This window comes from Leuciscus leuciscus (genome assembly GCF_965113295.1).
Source record: "Leuciscus leuciscus genome assembly, chromosome: 3".
Classification (NCBI taxonomy): Eukaryota; Metazoa; Chordata; class Actinopteri; order Cypriniformes; family Leuciscidae; genus Leuciscus; species Leuciscus leuciscus.
In genome coordinates, this window is record NC_138727.1 from 62,182,934 (window position 1) to 62,204,798 (window position 21,865).

Here is a 21,865-nt window from a genome sequence, read left to right on the forward strand (position 1 = left end):
TTCCACCTGGACAACAATATTGCTACACCATCCGTTAAAATGAAGTTAATTCGGCCAGCGCTCATACCTGTATTTACATCCTGTTTTCGGTTGAAGTCCAAAGTAGTCGATTGTCGAGTTCACGCGCGTGATCATAGGTAACTAAACATATGCGCGTGAACTCGACAATCGACTACTTTGGACTTCAACCGAAAACAGGATGTAAACACAGGTATGAGCGCTGGCCGAATTGACTTTATTCATATCTTTCACATCTACTGCAGTCAGATTCACCCGTGTTAACTCTAAAGGAATCACTCACATGACCTGTGCGTTTGTAATGTAAACTTGCACTTGTAAAAGCAGGTTTAAAATATGCCCCATTGAAGTCAACAGGGTGCAAATTTTAAAAAGAGGATAACACGGTGTAGACAACACCGATTTTTGTCATTGTTCTCTGTATTGACAGCACTCCAAATTTACAACAAAATGAGCTCAATGTTAAAATTGACTGGAGTTCTCCTTTAAGGAAATGAATTTGTCAAATAAATCCCACCAAAAAAATCACCACCGCACTATTCATACGAGACGCTGATATTATGCTGTCGTGACAGACAACATTCCCAACCGCTAAACTACACTCTTCCACTGAACAATTCATTGCAGGTGCAATCTTGATGCCATGCCTGCGTGAAAGCCGATCATAACTGAGGCGTTCAGAGGACGCCATTGCCAACCAGCACTCGCTGGAAGACTGCGCTCCTCAGTTTACCTCAAATCCTGTTACCCTCTAACTTAATTACATAAAATAATATATTTAAAAATTGTTGTTTGGAACCACAAACAACAAAAAATAGGGAGAAAAAGAAGGACAACTTTCTTTAGAACTCTCACTCACACGCATCCACTCACTCCCGCATGCACACAGAGAGAGAGAGAGAGACAGAGACAGAGACAGAGAGAGAGTGAGTGAGTGAGTGAGTGAGTGAGAGAGAGAGTGAGTGTGTGAGAGAGAGAGTGAGCGTGTGTGAGACAGAGAGAGAGAGAGTGAGCGTGTGTGTGTGTGTGTGTGAGAGAGAGAGAGAGAGAGAGAGAGAGAGAGAGAGAGAGAGAGAGAGAGATCTTCATAACACAGGCCACCAGCGGCTCACAGATAAAGCAGAAAATGATCCAGATCTGTGATCATAAACTTCTCATATTTCTCCTGCTCATCATGTCAGGTAAGAGTTTATTCTGTGTCTCTGGGTCTTTCTAAAACAGCACCTGTTCTCAATCAGGTCCATGTTCGCTCTGAGCTGAGTTTCTCTCTCTTATGTTTTTAGTCTTGGCTTCTGAGACGACGGAGATCTTGACTTTCACTGGTTATGAAGGAGGAAAAGTTGAAATACGCTGTCCCTATGAGTCTGGATATGAAGAGAAGATTAAATATCTCTGCAGAGGAGAGTGTCCACTACTCAATAAAGACATTCCTGTTGAATCTGGATCTCCAGCTAAAGACAGGAGATTCTCTCTGACCGATGACAGAACGACCCACAACTTCACCGTCACCATCACTGATCTGAGAACAGAGGATCAAGGGAAATACTGGTGTTCTGTGAGGACAGGACTGGGAAAATCTGATGTCTACACAGAGATTATCCTGGAAATTAAACCTGGTAAGTCAGAATATTCTGTATGAGTGAAGTGGACAGTGCACATAGATATGGTGTAAAACACATATAATCATAACTAATATATCAGTAACATCAGAGAGATCTGTGTGTGTCTGAGAGAAAGCTGTATCACGTGTTGTAAGGATGTAAAGAGGCGGGATAACAGAAACCACAGTATCCTCTGTAGATGATGATGAGCGAGTGTTCACACCACATACACTGACCCGCATCACTTCCTCACACACAACACTGTCTCAGTTATGGAGAAATCGCTCATTCAAAACACAAAGTATACATTATCTGTACACACAAGTTCAGGTCTTTCTGTTGTAAAATACTTTTTCATTTTATATTTATTCCATTATCAGTCTTTGTTAACAGAGAAGCCGTTCACACCAAAACATAGCTGACATGATTTACATTAGATTAGATCTGATAAAACATCCCATACTGTCACTATAACAGAGACTCAAGGATGCAGTGTAGAATTAATGAGAATTTGGGACACTTACATCTTACATGATGTCTTTAAACTAGTGGAAATGCTAAACACACATGGCTGGTCACACGTACAGTGCTATATTTGCTCCACACCCTTGACTCTAATGAAGTGTTACTGACAGCTGTGTCAGGGGAAAGTACAAAGAGATCACATGATCTTCTGTCATTTTTAGACTGTGAAAATTAAACTGTATATATATTCTGAAAATGCATGCTCAATATATAAAAAGCTTTGCTTAATCTTAGTTTTGCATTCTCGTCATATCGGCAATAAACATCAGACTGTCATGCATTAAACCTAATGATTATTTGTGCTTCAGTCACATCAGCGATGACATCATCGAAACCAACCACAACAGCTTCAGTTTACACCAGTAAACCAGCGACTGAAGATCCCGTCACATCTGTGTTTCCTTTATCATCCTCAACAACATCACCTTCAGTGTTACTGAATTCCTCATCATCTAATAATACAGCGGCACCTCAAACTAAATCAGGTATGATGAGTTCAGGTGCTTAAAGTTTTGAATGCCTGTCCATGAACGTTTTATCTCAAGTTTCCTTAAAAATAGGACATTTAAAGTCATATTCACATAGTTTTGTTGTCTGTTTTTCCAGGTTTTAACATGTTCATCATGTTGTTGGTCATAGGGATCCTGACAGGCTGTGGATTCTCACTCTTCATGTACTTCAGATGGAGACAAATGAAAGAAGGTAACCGTATTTCTCACAAATCATTTATATTACCTCTCATTTTCATAGTCAAACTAGACCTCAGTGTCACAAAACAAAGATCATTAATAAATTTTTCACAAAACAGTAAAGCAGCCCAGAGATATCGTTCAAGGCCCGACCGAGCATCTGCCCAACAGAGATATGAAACCAAATAGAGAAGTGAGTTTCATCATGCATCTGTTTGAGTTTGATCTTTAAATTGTATTTGTGGGTTCTAATCTAACCATTTGTTTGTACTCTCTTCTCTTCTCTTCTCTTCTCTTCTCTTCTCTTCTCTTCTCTTCTCTTCTCTTCTCTTCTCTTCTGTCAGGCCACTCATGCTGACTCTGATTATGATGAGATCGGGAACACACTTGATCATCCTGACTACAGTTTGGTCTTTCCTGTGTTTGATGAGCACGACACCTCTGTTTATGCTTTAGCACAATTACCCAGCAGCCCCTCTGATAATCTCAACTACTCCACCGTCAAGTTTTCAGCTACACGTCTTTCAGACAGGACTGACGGCCAGGACACATCTGACTACGCCACCGTTAGACCATAAAAAACTGTGGACATTCATGGACATCAGGTTGATTAACAGTCTAAACTGAATCACACCAAACTTAAAGGTGCAGTCTGTAAGAATTACAACTAGTGGTCGAAATAGGTACTGCAGTCGAATTCATAATATCGGAGATCGTTGTTTCTCCCGCCTCCACAGAGGCCCTTTCCCAAATGGCACACTCCGGACTTGTGGACTTCCTCAGAGTCCACACTTTGGTGACGTCATGTAGTGCAGGCCTATAGGGCCCTTGGCGCGAGTCCACGAGGGCGCATTGAGAGGTATTTTTGGGACAGACTCGATCGTCACCCCGGAAATAACGGTCTGGTTGTTGTTGGACAGGACAAATCACATTTGAGAAGTCTTATCTCCATGTCCACTACACAGCCTAATTTTACAGTTCTGTATTTTGATATTGTGCATGCCACCTGGGCATTAGACAATAGATACATCATGCTTATTTAAATGATTTATACAGTTGTACATAATAATACATGATGTTCCATTTGAACTAAGATTACAATTTTAACACATAATGAAAATGTGCATGAGTTTCAGATGAATTTACAGGTTTCAATATTCATACTATGTTTACATATGATATGACTCAGTAAAGCCCTGACATTCGGTTCTATTTATTTAATTAATAATATTTTATAATATTATCCGTAATATTTTCTTCTCAGCATGTCAACAATTGTCCGTGAGCGAAATCTCCTCCCATCCGTTGTCTGATTGGCCTTTCGCAAGGATTCCTGGGTAGTTAAAGTGTGTGGAGCCTGCATCTATGCGGACTTCGCGGAAGACCGCTTCGAGGGTACAAAGGGGGCGCTGCTGAGCACACTTCAGAGAGGTAAAATGCTGAATGGGACGGCCTACGGACTCGTAGACTCTGCGAGCACACGCAATTTAAGTCCACAAGACCGAAAGTCCACATGAAGTGCGCCATTTGTGCGCCATTCCAGCCTGGAAACACACTAAGTATAATAACTGGCTGTAGAAGTGTTTTTCAGAGAAACGAGTATGTGAACTTAGCATGTTTCCTCAATATATGCAAACATATGATGGTGTTGTTATGCTTTAGTAGAGTGAAAAAGTTACATACAGCACGAAGAATGAAACTCCTTGAAATCTGTTTCCTTGGCATTATTTTGGATAAATCATCAGAGACATAAGATTGTTTGACATATGTTTGGTCACATTTATTTATTTATTTTTTCATATCTACAAGTCCTTATTACAGAACTATAAACCAAACAAAATACATAGTGAAGGATTAAATAAGTGCAGAAAGGAAATGTTGTAGTGCATTAATGAAAGTAAAAATAAAAATCATAACAAAAAGCTGTGTAACAAAGAGTATATGGCTTGTTATTACAACCCGCACATTTTTGGCCACTCTAAACACATTTTTTGATGCAACTTTCTTACAATAATAAATGCATTATAAGTGCAACCTAATTTTTTATTTTTATTTTCATTCAAATTTCACTTAGGGACTGTTCGTTTTTTATTTAAGGGGCCACCGGAGGAGTTTTGAGATCTGTTGTCAAAAAAGACATGACCCTCCCTTCGCCAGCAATACATTTTTCTATGACCCTCCAAAATGTTTGTGAAAAAAGGCATGACCCTCCCCGATAATTTATTGATTAGCCTACTTCTGTACTGGTTTGCGCTTGGCAAAGATGTTCAGATAGCCATTGCTTTCTTTTGTTGTTTTTTTAAACCATAAACTCTTGCTTTCTCATCTTACTAGGGCTGTAACGATAGACCAAACCTACGATTCGGTTCGTATCACGATTTTTTATTTTAGATTTGAAAAAAATCATGTTTTCGGTGCTGATGTTTGTGACTCGTTCAACATGTGGGTGGGGCTGCCAATAAAGCATCTAAAAGCTGTCACAAAGAACCAGCAAAAGTAATGATTATTAATATGTCAAATATAGCAAGGAGACATTTTAATTGTTTATTAATAAACAAGTGTTTTCTGTGTCGACTGCAAAGATGAAGTTGACGATGCGTCGCGATCTTCTCAGAACGCGCCAGAGAGAAATGCACATTTCATAAGCAGAAAGCAGTCTGTTTTCCTTCGTTTTGAATTGTTCTGTTTAAAAGTAGACATTTCAAGCTTTCTATATATTTCTCAGGTCTGTGAGGCAAGTAGCATAGGCTACCCTACGCTGAGTTTCGGTTCATTTATGAGACAAGAGTCCAGTTCACTCGCCCGCGCCTCCGTGATTATCTATTTTCTACTATATTTACTTCTTATTTATTAAATCCAGATGAAACATTGATTACAATTAAGATACAATTAATAAAAAAACGAAATTCACTTTAAAGAAAGGCTTTGTGCTTTCTGTTTGAGGTCTCTGTGAAATTTTTTAAGTCGCTTTCAGAGCAGTCATGTCCGTAATGGAGAACTGTCACGCCCGTAACATTATTTCTTTGTTTTTTTCACATAAATGCGAACACGAAAAATAAAATTAAAATAATATTTTATGTTCTGTGGAGGCCGATCTTTATTCATCCGGTGGGTATATATCTTTTGGTTTGCACAGTGTAATTTATAGAAGAATTACTAAAACATATTTTGCCACCTAAAAGTTAAAGATTTTTTTGTGTCACGTCACGTCACATGTGTATTTCCCTCATATTAAATATAAAATTTAATGTGTAGACTGATATTTTTCTAATGTGTTGACTCCTTTATTTGTCTAATGTCTTGACTCCAAAATATTGGTATTAAATGCATTTTCTGAGAATTTATATTTCAAGTTTTGACTGCAAATGTTAAGTCTATAACACTGGAATCGCCCAATTTTAACGAATTTATCCTCAACTAGTTTTTGTGGTGTAGGTCTACGTATTTTATTATGTTAACTTAAATAATACTAATAGTAATTTAAAGATGTGGTAGCCCTACATCTTACACATCGTGGAAACAAAATAAGAATGGAAACTAAAATATGGTAGTATCGCGCTACAGCGCACATTCTATCAGCAGCAGTTCTGGCGCCTCAGTCGCAATACTAGTCTGTAAAACTCGACGTTCACATCACATGTTAATGCAGTGGTAGAGTTACACTCACAGGACACTGTGCACTTATTCACAATCACAAAAGTTCATTATTTGCTCGTGCTTTAAAGCTTTGCCGGGTAAACATTTCATTGGCATTCTGTTCTGACATGATGCATTTTTTCTAAGCGCGAACTGAAGTGCGCGCGCACTGTCAGCCAAACTGGATTTTTGTTGGGTCAGACCCATCTGATATCGAAGGGGGGCTGTTAACGCGAGATCAACATGGAGCTAAATGGAAAAAAATATCACCAAACAAGCCACTTTGAAATGTTGCTGTTTTCATGTATATAAAAGTTGGGTGACCCTCCCCCTAGACTAAAAAAAGTTGAATGACCCTCCCCTCAACAAAGAATAAAAAGACATGACCCTCCCCTATTTTCCTCCGGTGGCCCCTTCCATAAATACCGAACGTATTCGTGTATTCGTGTGTGTGCATACTGCCAGAATACAGCTTTGATTAAGCTATATATTTCCCAAAATGGAAACAGTCGTGATACATCTGGTTTAACCAGGTCATATGTTTTCTTCTGGGAGTCATTCCATGATCTAAAACCTTAAATGAGTAGGAATTATTATATCCATTGCTTTGTTATAGTATCCATATCCATTGTTAATTTCCTATTATCAATGTAAAGCTGCTTTGGAAAAATCTACATTGTTAAAAGCGCTATATAAATGAAGATGTCTTGACTTGTGGGAAACAATAAAGGCAATATTTAGTATTGATGAGTAGCTTCAGTAAATCCCAATACTGGCTTTACAGTCACACCATCAAGTCCTGAAAGGTTAAAAAAAACACACACAATAATATGAGTCGAGTATCAGCGCCTCCTTCAGGGCGGAAGCGGAACAAAAAGCCTGATGGAAGGAAATGGCGTTCTGAAGTGAAAGTAACAGAAGCCTTTAAGAACTGCAGGACAGGTATCGTGTGTGTTATATATTTAACAACTATATCACTCTATCTTTTTGTTGTTCAGCCTGGGTTGTTTTTTAAATGTGCTTTATGGCAGTGCATTGTATTGTATGCTGATTAGATCCAAAGAAACCTTTCGTCTTTGATAAAAAAAAAGGAAAAAAAAAAACACTCTTTGCATCCACCCAGCGTTATGTCTTAAGTTTAACGTTATATTATGTTTAATATACATTGAATTACTAATAAATTGATTGTCGTTCACCCAAGTCGGTTTTGCATGCTGTTGGTCTTCGAACTTCCTTGAATGTAACCGTTCACGGCTCGTTCACACCAACGATACCTATAAAGTTTATCTCTAAGAAGTAGCAAAGTCCACACCACAGCTATAAGAAGAATGACATCGTTGGAATCACTTCAGAACGAGCTGTTTTCCAGCTGATTAACGAAAAAACAACTTAGGCTACTGCGAGCTGCAGATATGGTCACAGATAGACCATAACGGAAATGGAGAATAAACAAAACATTATTGTCCGTTGGAGGGATGCAAATACAGTTATCATTATATAAATCGATCTTGGTGTGAACCCAGCAAACACATTTACAGTACGTTGTGGCAAGGTCTGTGGCACGTTGCATTTCTTCTATGGCAACGTCGCTGTCTACGTGCTCGAAACATTGTAACAACGTAGAATTGTAAGAGGCGACAGGGCTGTAGCAACGTTGTTCAGCAACTGAGAGACGACGTTCTGACAATTTTTTGTTTTTATGCTAAATAGGCCTATAGATATCCCCATTTAGCATTTTATGTTTTGAGGTTAATTTTTAATTAGTCAGATGTTTTATATAGATAATTAGATTATAATTAGATATAATTAGATAATTATATAGTTGTATTAAATATTATTTGTCCTTATTATTATTTAATGGGGCTATCAGTAAATTTGCCTAATTATAATCAACACCTGCAAGTGTACACTTTGAAAAGTAAAAATTACAGAAGGTGACATTAATTCACCTTTATTAAAACTAACTGCATATTATGGTAATCAAATTGCACTTCCAAAAGTCATACATTTGTGCAAAAAGAAAAACTAAATAAATTTATATACAAATTTATTTTAAGTATAATAAATAAAACATAAAAAGCAAAGATCAGAACATTTAATGAACAAAACCGTGTTATGTACACGGCAGACAGTGGTCGAAAGCCGGGCGATAAAGTTCGGTAAACGGAATCAATCCAGGAAACATCCACAAATCCAGAGGAGCAAAGAAACGAATGAGACTAAATAGCAGACAAATGAAATGGAAAAACTAAATGGTGCAAGCAAGGCTACATTAGTCACATTAGAAAATAAAATTGTAGGTTGTGTTTGATTAATTACATATCTTATTTAGCTGAGGTAAATAAAACACAATACTTACGTAGGCCTATACTTGCTCGATGAAGAACGAGACAACACAATGAGCCCAACAGGTGGTTGGAATTTAAAAGGCTGATTTTCGCGCTTCAGGGCAGTGACGAGTACATATGTAGTCCAGTGGTTAAGACACCGTTGGCACAACCTTAAGCAATGGCCCTGAACGATGGTTTAATGTCAACATTGTGACAACGTTGTAACAACCTTCACCACACAACGTATTTATAGCAACCTTTTGGCCATGTTGATAAAACGTTGTTAGAAGGTTGGGTACGTTGTGCCAACGTTCTGTGTTTGCTGGGAATGGGCCTTTAGGTGAGACTTTGGACTTTCCGTAAGCATGAGAATGTCTGTATAGGAACATTAACAAAACTGCTTCTGTTCTTACATCCTTATAACTTGTTGAGTGTAGCTATTCAACAGTGAAGTTAAAGGGCTTTGTTTAGTATTATTAAGTGGGTACTCCATTAGTTTATCATATTATTATTATTAATATTAATTAATTAATTTTAAGATGCCAGTGATTTAATTATTCTCTTGTAAATTTAGAGTAAGCTACCAAGCAAGTCTCTGGTCATATGTCTCGTTTGATCTTATACAAGACCTGAGTAGACAAGATGGCGTCCGCTCCAGAGCAGCTTCAGGAAGCAGTGGTTGAGCTGGACAATAACGAAGAAAAGAGGCTGAAAAGAGCAGTTACGGCTGATGAACTGAAGAGGGAAGACACAAGTGACGCTGTAGATGAGCTGAAGAAGTGTCGTGGATCAGATGAAGCTGTGAAGATAGACCTCCAGAGGAACCAAGCTGAACAGAGGAATGGTAATGAAGTAAAATCATTAATGTTAAAGCTGTAATGTAAGAAAGTGTGTAAATCTCTCAGTTTGTATCCCAGTGCAGACAATCAGCTCCCCTCACACTGCAGTCAATGTTGATCTGAAAGCTGAATCAGGTGCAACTGCAATTTCGCCAGTATTCGTTCAAACTGTTGTCCATGGCTCAATAATCATCAACTCGAACTCAACTACTGGTGTTATTGGTAAGATTATAGCACTAATGCAGTTAACATGTGTCACTATGAAATTGCAAATAGTCTGTAAGCTTTGAATAAATATGCTTTGTTACCACGTTAATAGCTAAACGATTTGAGTATAATGGATGTGCATTTTTTTCTGGCGTTGTTTCTGATGCTTGCTGCCATCCTCAAAGGACAACAAAATCCAGCAGAGGGACAGACCTCTGAACAAGGTACAAAAACAATAGCCACAATTTTATTACAAGTTACGATTCCCAACAAAATGATGATTTTAGGCAGAACTCATGTTGATTAACAACAATTGTTGTGTTTTTGATTTGATCTAGAGGACGATGTCTTGCAAAAAATCCTGGAAAGTCACAAAAACAACATGAAGGCCAAAACAGGACGTGTTTTTGAGGGCAAAAAAGACAACAAAACACATCTCAACAGAGTCTACACAGAACTCTTCATCACCGAAGGGGACATTACAGACGTCTATGATGAACATGAAGTTCTCAAGATTGATCGAGTCTTAAAAACGCCCAAATTTGAGGAAACACCGATCGACTGCAATGACATATTCTGTTTATTGAGGCAAAAGGAGGAGGGAAACACTGTGTTGACCAAAGGCATCGCTGGCATCGGAAAGACGTTCTCCGTGCACAAGTTCATCCTGGACTGGGCCGAAGAAAAAGCCAATCAGGATGTGGACTGTATGTTTCTGCTTCCATTCAGAGAGATTAACTTGATTAAAGATGATAAAGAGGTCAGTTTCCATGAGCTTCTGCTGGAATTTTATCCTGATTTGAAAGACGTGGAAAACACTACGTTTTATAAAAAATGCAAGCTGGCATTCATCTTTGACGGACTTGACGAGAGTCGTCTGGATTTGAACTTTAACTGTAAGTCAGTGAACTGTGTGAATGAACGATCATCTGCTGATGCTTTGTTTACAAGCCTTGTTAAAGGAAAACTGCTTCCGTCAGCTCTCGTCTGGGTGACATCACGACCAGCGGCGGCCAATCAGATCCCTCTGGAGTACATAGGATTATTTACAGAAGTGCGCGGATTCACCGACCAGCAGAAGGAGGAGTACTTCAGAAAAAGGATCAAAGATGAAGCGCATGCCTCCAGAATAATCTTGCACATTAGGACGTCTCGTAGTCTCTACATCATGTGCCACATTCCCGTGTTCTGCTGGATCACGGCCACCGTTCTTCAGGATATTCTCATCAAGAACAAAGGACAGGACATTCCCTCGACACTCACCGAAATGTACATCCACTTCCTGCTGATACAGATGAACATAAAGAACCAGAAGTACGAGGAGAAACTCGAAAGAGACCGCACAAAAGTCTTGAGTTTAAACAAAGAAATGATCTCCAAGTTGGCTAAATTGGCGTTTGAACAGCTGAAGAAGGAGAGCGTCATGTTTTACGAGGAGGATCTGGAAGCGTGCGACATCAACGCAAGTGATGAGACCACAGGATTGTGTGCTGAAATCTTCAAGAAAGACTCTGTCCTGCATGAGATGAAGGTTTATTACTTCATACATTTGAGTGTGCAGGAGTTTCTCGCTGCGTTGCACGTGTTCCTCTGCTATTTGAAGCTGAACATGGAGGAGCTGAAGTTCTTCCTGGAGGATTCACGCCCCAAGAAAGACCAAATGCTATACATTTTGCTGAAAAAGGCGATTGATAAAGCCAAGAACAGCGAGCGAGGGCATTTTGATCTCTTTCTACGTTTTTTGCTGGGCATTTCTCTCGAGTCCAATCAGAAACTCCTGATCGGCTTGCTGGACGAAACGCTTGACAGTAGAAAATGCATCAATAAAACCATCCAATACATCAAGCAATTGCAAAACAATGACAAGTGCCCGGATAAATCCATCAACCACTTCTTCTGCATACTGGAACTGCAGGACAGAACCCTATACCAACAAATCATGAAATATCTGAGGTCAGAGAGCGGCCAGCTGAGAACTATGTCCAACTCGAACTGCTCAGCGCTGGTCTATGTGCTTCTGATGTCAGAAGAGGTGCTGGATGTCTTTGACCCGAAGACATTCAACGACACATATACCGGATGCAGGAGACTCGTGCCAGCTGTGAGATGCTGCAGAAAAGCCCTGTAAGTAGAGTCAAATGAAGGGTGTTGTATTACTCTCTGTTTTATTTTTCAACATATTGTTTTAGGGCTGCTGCTACTAACAGTGGTATTCAGATACTGTAAGTGATAGCCAACAACAAAAAGAAATAATCAAATGTAAAATAACACTGCATATAAGTCTGCATAGTTACTGAAGACATTACATACAGAGCAATATGTATTTAAGCTACTTAAGCTATTCAGTCAAGGTCAGTAAGTGATTTTCCTTTGTCATTTGTCATTTGTTGTTTGATTATGATTAATGACGGACTACAGCAGGTTTATTAGGCTGTTGTCACTTTAAGAGCTAATGCACGGATCCAATGTACCGTTAAACATGTTTTCTTTCTCAACTGTTTCTTAACATCCCACAGTGTAGCAACAGTTGACTGATTTTACAACACACACTAATTTGGCTGATTTGGAAGTTAATTTTGTTTTTGGGCGGCAAATGAAAGTGCACCGCTGTGAAGAAATGGAAGGAGAGCTGGACGGAATGCGGCAGCGGCACAATATTCATTTAACCTCAATTATCTCGTTTTTATTATCAAAAATGAAAATTAATCGCATATCCCTATATTGTTTTATATTTCTTAATGTTTAGCTTTATTTTTATTTCCCTAAATTTGTTTTATTTTTTCCCTAAAATCTGTTTTATTTTTCAACATATTCTTTTTTTTTTGTTGATTTCCTTAAATTTTTTCAGCATAATTTTATTATTATTAGTTTTTCAAAGTATTCTGTTTAATATTTTCCTAATTTCTGTTTTATTTTACTTTTTTATTTTTATTTTTATATTAAAGACGTATATATATATATAAATATAAATGATATATACATTTATATTTATATATAGTTTTATATTTTATTGTGCAGCGTATTCGATTTTAGGTTAAATTTATTGTGATCTGTATTTTTTTAATGTAAAGGTTTATTTTGTTTTTGGGGGGCAAATGAAAGTGCACCGCTGTGAAGAAATGGAAGGAGAGCTGGACAGAATGTGGCAGCGGCACAATATTCATTTAACCTCAATTATATAGTTTTTATAATCGTTGGAAGCACCAAAGCACCTAATTTAAATTTTATTTTACCCCACAATTTCTGTTTTCTGTTTTAATTTTACATGATTCTGTTTTAATGCTTGAAATTTTGATCAACAGTAACAGTAAAAAAAAAAAATCAATAGAATTCATAAAACCTTATTAGCTTTATATTAAAGACGACCCTCCCCCCATTTTTTCTATATTTCTAATTTATGTGTGCAGCGTATTCGATTTTAGGTCAAATTTACTGTGATCTGTATTTTTTTAAAGTAAAGGTAAACTCTTCATGACAAGTAAACACCTTGCCATGTTTACAGGTTTTCAGACTGTGGACTGACAGAAACGTGCTGTGAAACGGTGGCTTTGGCTCTCCAACTAGAAGATGGTCCTCTGAGAGAGCTGGACCTTAGTCACAATTACAGTATCGAGGCAGGAGTGAAGGTGCTTTCTGCTGGACTCAAGAGCCCACACTGTCATGTAGAGACACTGAGGTCATTACCGTTTCCATTGCTGTGTAAACATTTACTGACTAGCCTGAAATGTAATTATCATATTGTACTCATTCAGGTTTGCCCTCATTCAGGTTTGCCCAGTGTCATTTTGGCCAGGACAGCTGTATGGAGCTGGTCTCTGCGATCCAGATGATCTCACATCGTCTACAAGAGCTCGATCTCAGCGGCAGTGACCTGCAGGACTCTGGACTCCATCATCTCCTAGATGGGATGGAAAATACAGACAGAAAACTTCAAGTTCTGAGGAAAGTATTTGTGATATTTAGCATTACAGAAGTTTGAAGCAATTTTATGAAATAAACAAGCAAGATGAAAAAATTATTTATATTTTTGGGTGAAATATCCTTTTGACACTATCCATAATTTTTTTGTAATACAGTATATTAAGCACACTGTTTCAGGCTGTAAAGACCACCCATTGGCCCAAAGACGGAATCCAATGGTGTGGGCGAAGGAATAATGCATGTACGTCTTTTCAGCGCTCCAGTGAAGTAGCTCTACGTTTAATCTGACTCCAATTTCACGTGATAACTAAAATTAGATTGTGTTTCTTATTAGAAAATAATCATAAAAATTAGAGTTGAGCCGGATACTCGGCTGAAACGAGTATCCAGTACGGATAAAGCACTTTTGTCGAGTACGAGTATTATACGAGTAATACGAGTCAATATCTGTGCTCGGATTGAAAAAAAAAAAGAAAGTTATGTTGAGATTAGGGCTGGGCGATATATCGATATAAAGAATATATATATATATATATTTTTTTTAAATGCGATATGGAATTAGACCATATCGCATATCGATATAGTTCAAATTTGCGCTGTGATCCTTGCTCCAAGCAAGCTGCAGACCCGGAGCTCTCTGCACTGCTCCCCGTGCCCCCGCCCCTCCTTTTCCACTTTGCGTGCGTGTTTAGAGCATGTTATGTTATAACATGAAATAAAGTCTTTCACCTCAGAAAAACGGACTTTCTTGTCCTGTCAGCCGTTATACTGTAGTCGTAGCGTACACTCAATTGCACGCGCAAATGCAGCGGTGCGCGCTGTGTATCGCCTCACTGTATATAAAGTGCAAAAGAAACTACGAGCATGCAACGCCGTTACGTTGTAAATTACACGAAATAAAAGTAATGCAGGTATGATTTTCATTCTATTCACCAGGAGCAATTTACATGTTTCATTAACAGTTATTGTTAATATTGTGTATTTACCATGGTAACTGTCGTTTCCATATTAACCCCAAAATGCCACTATTTTCCTTTGTGTTATTTTTTTATATTTTTAAATGACTGTGGTTGCTCATACCAACATTGTATTAACAAAAACTAGTTTGGGACTGCTATTTAATAGCTTTAGCATAGGCCTAATGTTTATTTATTAGTACTAGTCTTTACTATTAGTCATATTCTTACAATTTATGTTAAGTAAAGGGGGACAGTACTTGTGTGTGTGTTAACAAATTTTTTGTAAACGTGTTATAATTTGCCTAATAATATTCTCTCTCTCTCTCTATATATAGGCAAATTATAACACGTTTACACCATTTTTTTATATATATCCAATGTAAATTTTGATAATCATAATTAATAAATCGCAATTACAATTCCGAGGGAATAATCGGCAATTATGATTTTTGTCATAATCGTGCAACCCTAAGGTGAAGAAACCTGTTTATTATTTATTCATTTGATTTTGCAAATGTTCACTGAAAGAGCCGGTTTCAATAAAACTACTTGTGACATGTCGTATTTGGCTTTGACTTTGACTGAACATTTGCTCTCACTTTGCGGAAAAAAATATCGGGATATATATCGTATATCGAAATTCAGCCTAAATATATCGGGATATGACTTTTGGTCCATATCACCCAGCCCTAGTTGAGATGAAAACTCTTGTTCATTACATTTTACTTCATAATTGCAACCGCATGTGTTGTATTCATTGTTGCAAAACTTGTTCTGTATATAGTTCATTTGTTATCATGATCAAAACCATTGATCTGAAGCTCTGATGCTGTCATGTAAATAGTTTTCTAATCGGCAATAAATAATATAACAATTTCTGATCAACCCATATTAATTGCATGCTTAAAATAACATACAGGTTAAAGCCCCGCCCATTTCAATACAACCCGACCACTTCTGGGTTAAATCCCGCCCACTTCTGGGTTAGGCCCCGCACAGTCCGAGTACAGATACAGATACAGATACAGATACAGATAATTCATATGGTTAACAGATACAGATACAGATAATGCTGTACTCGCTCATCCCTAATAAAAATTGATTATGACTTAATTTAGATCTTTGATTAGGGTTAGGGTTAGGGTTAGGGTTAGGCTTCCTTATCTCCTTGCAGAGATAAGGAAGGAGAAAAGTTTGGACTAGACAATGTCCTGTGCTCTTTCTTTGCGATCTTCTGTCCAGGGTGTGTTTTATTGCTTTATTGTAGGTTGAGTTTTATCTCAGCTTTTGTCTTAGCAGGAAAATACATTTTTACAAGGCAAATGAAGACCATTTTGAAATGTTTTCCTGCAGGTTGAGCTGGTGTAACCTCACTGAGAAGAGTTGTGAGTGCCTTTCCTCGATACTCAGCTCAGATTCGCCCCTGAGAGAGATGGACCTGAGTAACAATGACCTGCAGGATTCTGGAGTGAAGCTGCTCTCTGATGGACTGAAGAACTGTCAGCTGGAGATACTGAGGTAAAACTGGGATTTTTGTTTTTATTTATTTATTTGAGAAATGCTGGGTTGCTTATTTGTTTTATTATCTATAGGTTGTCTGGCTGTATGGTGACAGAGGAAGGCTGTGGTTATGTGTCTTCAGCTCTGAGTTCAAACCCCTCACACCTGAGAGAGCTGGATCTGAGCTACAATCACCCTGGACAATCAGGAGTTCAGCTGCTCAACAACAGACTGAATCATCCAAACTACAAACTGCAGATACTCAAGTATGTCATGGGTCAATGATGTAACAATTTGTTCTCTAAGATCTATTAAAGTAATTCAAGATGTCTCTTCTACCCACCAAGGTTGCATTTATTTGATCAGAAATACATTACAAAACAGTGAAATAGTATTACAATTTAACATAGCAGTTTTCTATGTGAATATATTGTAAAATGTAATTTATTCCTGTGATCAAAGCTACATTTTCAGCATCATTACTCCAGTCTTCAGTGTCTCATGATCCTTCAGATATCATTCTGATATGCTGATTTGATGCTCAGGAAACATTTCTAATTATTATCACATTTGAGAACATTTGTTGATTTAATGTGTACTTGCTGAAGAAAAGTAATATATATATATATTATTTTTTTAAATTTTTTTTTTTAAATACTGACTGAGCCCTAGTTTAATCTTATATATTCAGACAATGACTTACAGAATCACTTACTATGATGTCTGAATATCTGAATTTAAATTTGTCAGTGTTTTGTGGTTAAAGAAGAATGGATCATTAAAATGCTTCTTTTTTTAAATGATTTTTATTATATATCTAGCTATATAGCTGTTTGGCATCAGAAAAAAACATTACTCTAACAGTTTAAGTTCAATTTTGTTTAAGTGACATGCAGGAAGTGATTACACATTTATGTATTTGGTAGCTAACTTTGTCCAGATCGACATTTAAATAATGGTTCATTCATTCAATTCATTGATTCCTTGTAAATCAAACCCATGACCTTTTGTTATTATTTGCTCTAATTTTTAAGCTTTTCTTACTTACCTCTTCTTCTTCATTGACTTCTTCTGCAGAACTGATCCTATGGGTGAACACTTCATCAAACCAGGGATAAGAAAGTGTAAGTGTATCTCATTCTCCATCTGTCTGTGTTTCTCTCTGAGACACTAATTGAAGTGTTTTCTGTTTCACAGATGCCTGTGATCTCAAGCTGGATCCAAACACAGCTCACAATCAGTTGTGTCTATCCGATGAAGGCAGAACAGCGACGCTAGTAGCACAGGTACAGCCGTATCCTGATCATCCAGAAAGATTTGAACCTGTTGAACAAGTTCTGTCTATAGAGAGTCTGTCCGGCCGCTGTTACTGGGAGGCTGAATGGACGGGTTTGAATGGGACGGTCGGAGTGACGTACAAGACCATTGAGAGGAAAAGCGATGATCTTAGTCTTTTGGAGTCCAGCGGTCAGCTTGGAAACAATGATTTATCATGGAAAATTACATGTGGATCTCATCCATATGTTTCTCATTCTGGAGAAGACATTAAAATAAAGACCTCTCGTTCATTTAAGAGAGTAGGGGTTTATGTGGACACGACGGCTGGCGTTTTGTCCTTTTACAGTGTCTCTGACACACCCACGCACTTGTACACCTTCCTCGCGCCTTTTAAAGATACTCTATATGCAGCATTTAAGGTGGAAAGCGACTCTGTTTCCCTCTGTAAGATGTTGTAACCTGAAATAGAGCCCGAAGCCATTTGTTTTGAGAATAATGGCTGGCTGATGAAGTTATTGGCTGGCTAACCGGCTCAGCCAAAACCTAAATGGCTGCTGCAGCCGCCAAACTTTTCATAGCTGCAAATGGCTGAAGCTGCCACTTCATGTCTACAGATGTCTATGTTATACTGATTTACTAGATCTCAATATTTCCAAGCAATGCATGGCTTACACTATATTTCTACAAAATGCAATAAAATGTAATAAAGAAAACACCAGATTTTACTTTCACAACGTATGTACATATTTATTTTGTCGTCTGTATGCTACTAAACATTTTCAAATAGCGACGGCAGAGATCGCGGAGAAGTATGTTGATTAAGAACGCAAACTTTTGTTGAATTTATGAGAAATCTACAGACACGAACAGACAAAGTGTAATAAAATAAAGACCTAAATGTGTATTTCGGACTTTTTTTCACCACAAGTCTGAAAGAAGACATGTTATTGAAGACAAATATCCAAAAATCTCAAAATTGACCAGTAAAAAAAAAAAACGATGTTTTTGCCTGCCGTGTCTCGCCTTAATATAAACACACACTGTTATCAGTATTATTTTGGACAAAGTTTTGCACATTTCACTTCAATGTACACTGAAGCATGCGTCGTGAATTAGCAATGTGGAAACGGTGGTTTGTTACTGCAGTAATATCACGTTCAGTGGTATAAATCTCTCCGTTCCAGAATATTTGGTTCATAACATCAATCTTTGATTCAGGTGTTTGTGCAACCGTGCCCTGAAGATTTAACAAAAGTCTGGGTAGGCCTAAGTTAAAAAAAAAAAGTAAGTAGGAATTAGGAAAGTATGTGAGAAGTGAGATCAAAATTACCTTGCTTGCTTCTTTCCGCCATTTCACCTAAGTGCGAGAAAAAAATGCATCGCTTCTTCTGTACGGAAAACGAGCAATTTTAATTGGTCGTCAATTCACTGTGAGTCTGTGTATCGTAGCAACGAGCACAAGACTGTGCTGTTATGAATCCAGTGGGAAAATAGATCTCGTGTATTGTTTATATATTTCGTGTGTGTATGTCTCTATGTGATAGAATTATTATTTGATGCAAATAATTCTAGCCGGCTCAGCCAAACTTTATCAGATGGCGGCTCAATTTGGCTTACGAAATTATTGGCTGGCGGCGGCTGAAATTCTAAATGGCGGCGCCTGGCGGCGGCTTCGGGGTCTAGCCTGAAAGCCTCTTCATCTTATCATTTGTGCACATTTATTGTCATCTTGTTTTGTGCTGTGAGACTGAGTAGAACATCAAATCGAATTTGATAAGAATTTATTCAGGTAAATGCAAAGGTTTCACGTTTTACTGTAATTGTTTAACAACTAAACATTTTCAGAAATTATTACTGCTTTTTGGATTTGCCTTTTTAGACATGCAAAAGCTGACTGTTTTTTTAATGCTTTATTTTTGTTATTAAAGCATTCTCTGAGCTTGAAGTTTTATTTAAGACTCATTTGTTCACTTTGTTAACCTAACGTGCAAAAAAAGCTCCTTTACTGCCTTTGCTGGTTTATTTATTGAGATCTGAAAATTTGCAAGAAATCTGCAGTTGACTTGACTTGTTTGCTGAACAAATTAAAATTGGTTAAATTTGTGTTATTGATGATATTTAATACAACATATTGGACGTTCTATGGACATCTGAGCAATGGCTCATCTGATCCTCCAACAAAAACCACACTGTTGAATAATTGTGATTGAGATGTTGCCAAATTCCACTTTCTGTGCTCTCATTGTAATCCAACTTGCAAAATGTTCTTCTTACTAATGTAAAAATTAGCTTGAACAACGTTTTTTTTAGGAGTCAGTTTATTATTTTGTGCACTGAAAAAGAATACTCGATTACTATACTAACAATTTTATTGACCTACAACAGGGTTTTTTTTCTAAATTGAGTCATCGCAACTAGTTTTATGTTGTAAATTCAATTCAACAATGTCTTAAATTCTATAATCTCTTTTTAAACACTTTTTTGAACACTATAGGATTCAGTTTGTAAATAGATAGAAGTTTTAATATTGTTTGGATATAACATTAATATAAATGTACCTTGAATGCATGCAGGAGAAATATGATATATCTGCAATCTAGTTGCAATCTTTTGTTGAGGTTTGAAGACAGATAACGTCTGAATCCATATTTTATTTCCTGAGGAACATTAGATTGGAACATGTGATATCCCTCTTATTTTGTGTAATTGTTATTAGCTATCGCTGTTCTTTGCAAGTTTGGGTTCTTAAATTACAGGTTATGTGACTTCCAGTTTGCATCCTCACAATGCCCAATTCCGATCAATCAGATATAAGGGCGGGGCCATTATATACATTTGGTGATAAACCTGATCCTTGGTTTTTCAGCCATTAAAATTAATTCAAGCAATCAAGAAAGTGTAAAATTAATGTAAAATGTATCATATTATAACAGTTTATAAAATAAGATGAAATGAAGCACAATGCTTTGCGCATTAAAATATTTGAATTTATCAAGTGCCTGAAAAACTCTCTTGACATGAATTTTTTTAGTTTTTTATTTAATCATTTTGTCACTGTCACTTTCACTTTCTAATAACACACTAAAGTTGTTGTTCACCCTCACATGTACTTGGGTACTGCAGCTCTATGCAGCAACCCTAACCTCAATCCAAATAAAGTCAAGTCAAGTCAAGTTTATTTGTATAGCGCTTTTCACAATACAGATTGTATCAAAGCAGCTTCACAGTATTAAATTTAAATAATACAACAAAGTTTATTTCAAGAGGAATTTATTGATTGATAAAATTAAATTAAATATCCCCAAAATATCCCCAACTGAGCAAGCCAAAGGCAACAGTGGCAAGGAACCGAAAAACTCCATCAAGTGACCTAATGGTGTCCTAAAACTCCATCAGGTGACCTAATGGAGAAAAAAAAACCTTGGGAGAACCCAGGCTCAGTCGGGGGCCAGTTCTCCTCTGGCATTTATGAGCTAGAGGCCGGATTGTAGTTTGAACTGTGGGATTATATGAATGCCTGGCTGAAGAGATGCGACTTTAATCTAGTTTTAAACTGGGAGAGCGAGTCTGAGCAACGAACAGTATCAGGAAGACTATTCCAGAGTTTTGGAGCCAAATGTGAAAATGCTCTCCCTCCTTTGGTGGTTCTGAATATCCTAGGTATGACCAAAAGCCTTGAATTTAGTGATCTTAAAGAGCGCGATGGATTATAGGGCGATAGAAGATCCATTAAATAGACTGGAGCTAAGCTGTTTAGGGCTTTATAAGTCAGTAGCAATACCTTGTAATTAATACGGAACTTTATAGGTAACCAATGCAGTGATGATAAAATCGGTGTTATATGATCATATTTTCTTGATCTCGTAAGAACTCTAGCGGCGGCATTTTGGACTAACTGTAGCTTGTTTATTGAGGATGCAGGACAACCAGCTAATAAGGCATTACAGTAATCCAGTCTCGAGGTCATGAATGCATGAACTAACTTTTCTGCATCAGAAACTGATAGCATATTACGTAGCTTAGCAATGTTTCTAAGGTGGAAAAAGGCTGTTTTTGTAACATATGAAATATGATTTTCAAAAGACAGGTTGCAATCGAGTATAACACCCAGGTCTTTTACTGTAGAGGATAAAGTAACAGGACATCCTATGATGTTAAAGTTGTATTGTGCGAGGTTTTGTGGGCGTTTTTTTGAACCGATAAGTATTACCTCTGTCTTGTCTGGATTTAATAAAAGAAAATTACCCGTCATCCAATCTTTTATATCTTTAACACACTCTGTCAATTTGGAAAATTTAGCGTTTTCATCCGGCCTTGATGAAATATATATTTGAGTGTCAATAAAGTTAAATAAAAAACAAT

At 37.4% G+C, this 21,865-nt stretch overlaps 2 protein-coding genes and 1 long non-coding RNA gene across 7 annotated transcripts in view; 2 read left to right on the forward strand and 1 right to left on the reverse strand.

Annotated features, from left to right (window-relative positions):
- Window positions 1–6,458, reverse strand: part of LOC309493955 — a 79,292-nt gene extending 72,834 nt beyond the window's left edge. Inside the window, exon 1 of the long non-coding RNA XR_014204132.1 lies at window positions 4,378–6,458. This is a non-coding gene — a long non-coding RNA (uncharacterized lncRNA). The remainder of the gene's footprint in view (window positions 1–4,377) is intronic.
- LOC309493642 (NACHT, LRR and PYD domains-containing protein 12-like) overlaps window positions 1–21,865 on the forward strand; it is a 51,287-nt gene that overhangs the window by 29,209 nt on the left and 213 nt on the right. The window contains exons 1-11 of one of the 4 annotated variants that reach the window (XM_082162812.1): window positions 7,323–7,411; window positions 9,427–9,643; window positions 9,717–9,860; window positions 10,031–10,069; window positions 10,184–11,969; window positions 13,348–13,521; window positions 13,614–13,785; window positions 16,077–16,243; window positions 16,318–16,491; window positions 17,303–17,349; window positions 17,423–17,922. In XM_082162812.1, coding sequence (XP_082018938.1) covers window positions 9,442–9,643; window positions 9,717–9,860; window positions 10,031–10,069; window positions 10,184–11,969; window positions 13,348–13,521; window positions 13,614–13,785; window positions 16,077–16,243; window positions 16,318–16,491; window positions 17,303–17,349; window positions 17,423–17,922 — 3,405 coding nt within the window. In that variant the 5' untranslated portion in view covers window positions 7,323–7,411; window positions 9,427–9,441. Of the gene's footprint in view, window positions 1–7,322; window positions 7,412–9,373; window positions 9,644–9,716; window positions 9,861–10,030; window positions 10,070–10,183; window positions 11,970–13,347; window positions 13,522–13,613; window positions 13,786–16,076; window positions 16,244–16,317; window positions 16,492–17,302; window positions 17,350–17,422; window positions 19,607–21,865 lie in introns of those variants that run through there. The other 3 variants (XM_082162810.1, XM_082162811.1, XM_082162813.1) reach the window with 3 other exon arrangements.
- LOC309493785 (CMRF35-like molecule 8) lies at window positions 972–4,907 on the forward strand. 2 transcript variants are annotated; one of them, XM_082163030.1, is made up of 6 exons: window positions 972–1,199; window positions 1,302–1,634; window positions 2,453–2,629; window positions 2,784–2,846; window positions 2,953–3,026; window positions 3,178–4,907. In XM_082163030.1, the coding sequence occupies exons 1-6, from the start codon at window positions 1,145–1,147 to the stop codon at window positions 3,409–3,411; spliced, it is 936 nt and encodes a 311-aa protein (XP_082019156.1). In that variant the 5' UTR covers window positions 972–1,144; the 3' UTR covers window positions 3,412–4,907. The 2 variants fall into 2 exon arrangements, with proteins under 2 accessions (XP_082019156.1, XP_082019155.1); XM_082163029.1 differs by having other exon boundaries at window positions 974–1,199; window positions 2,751–2,846.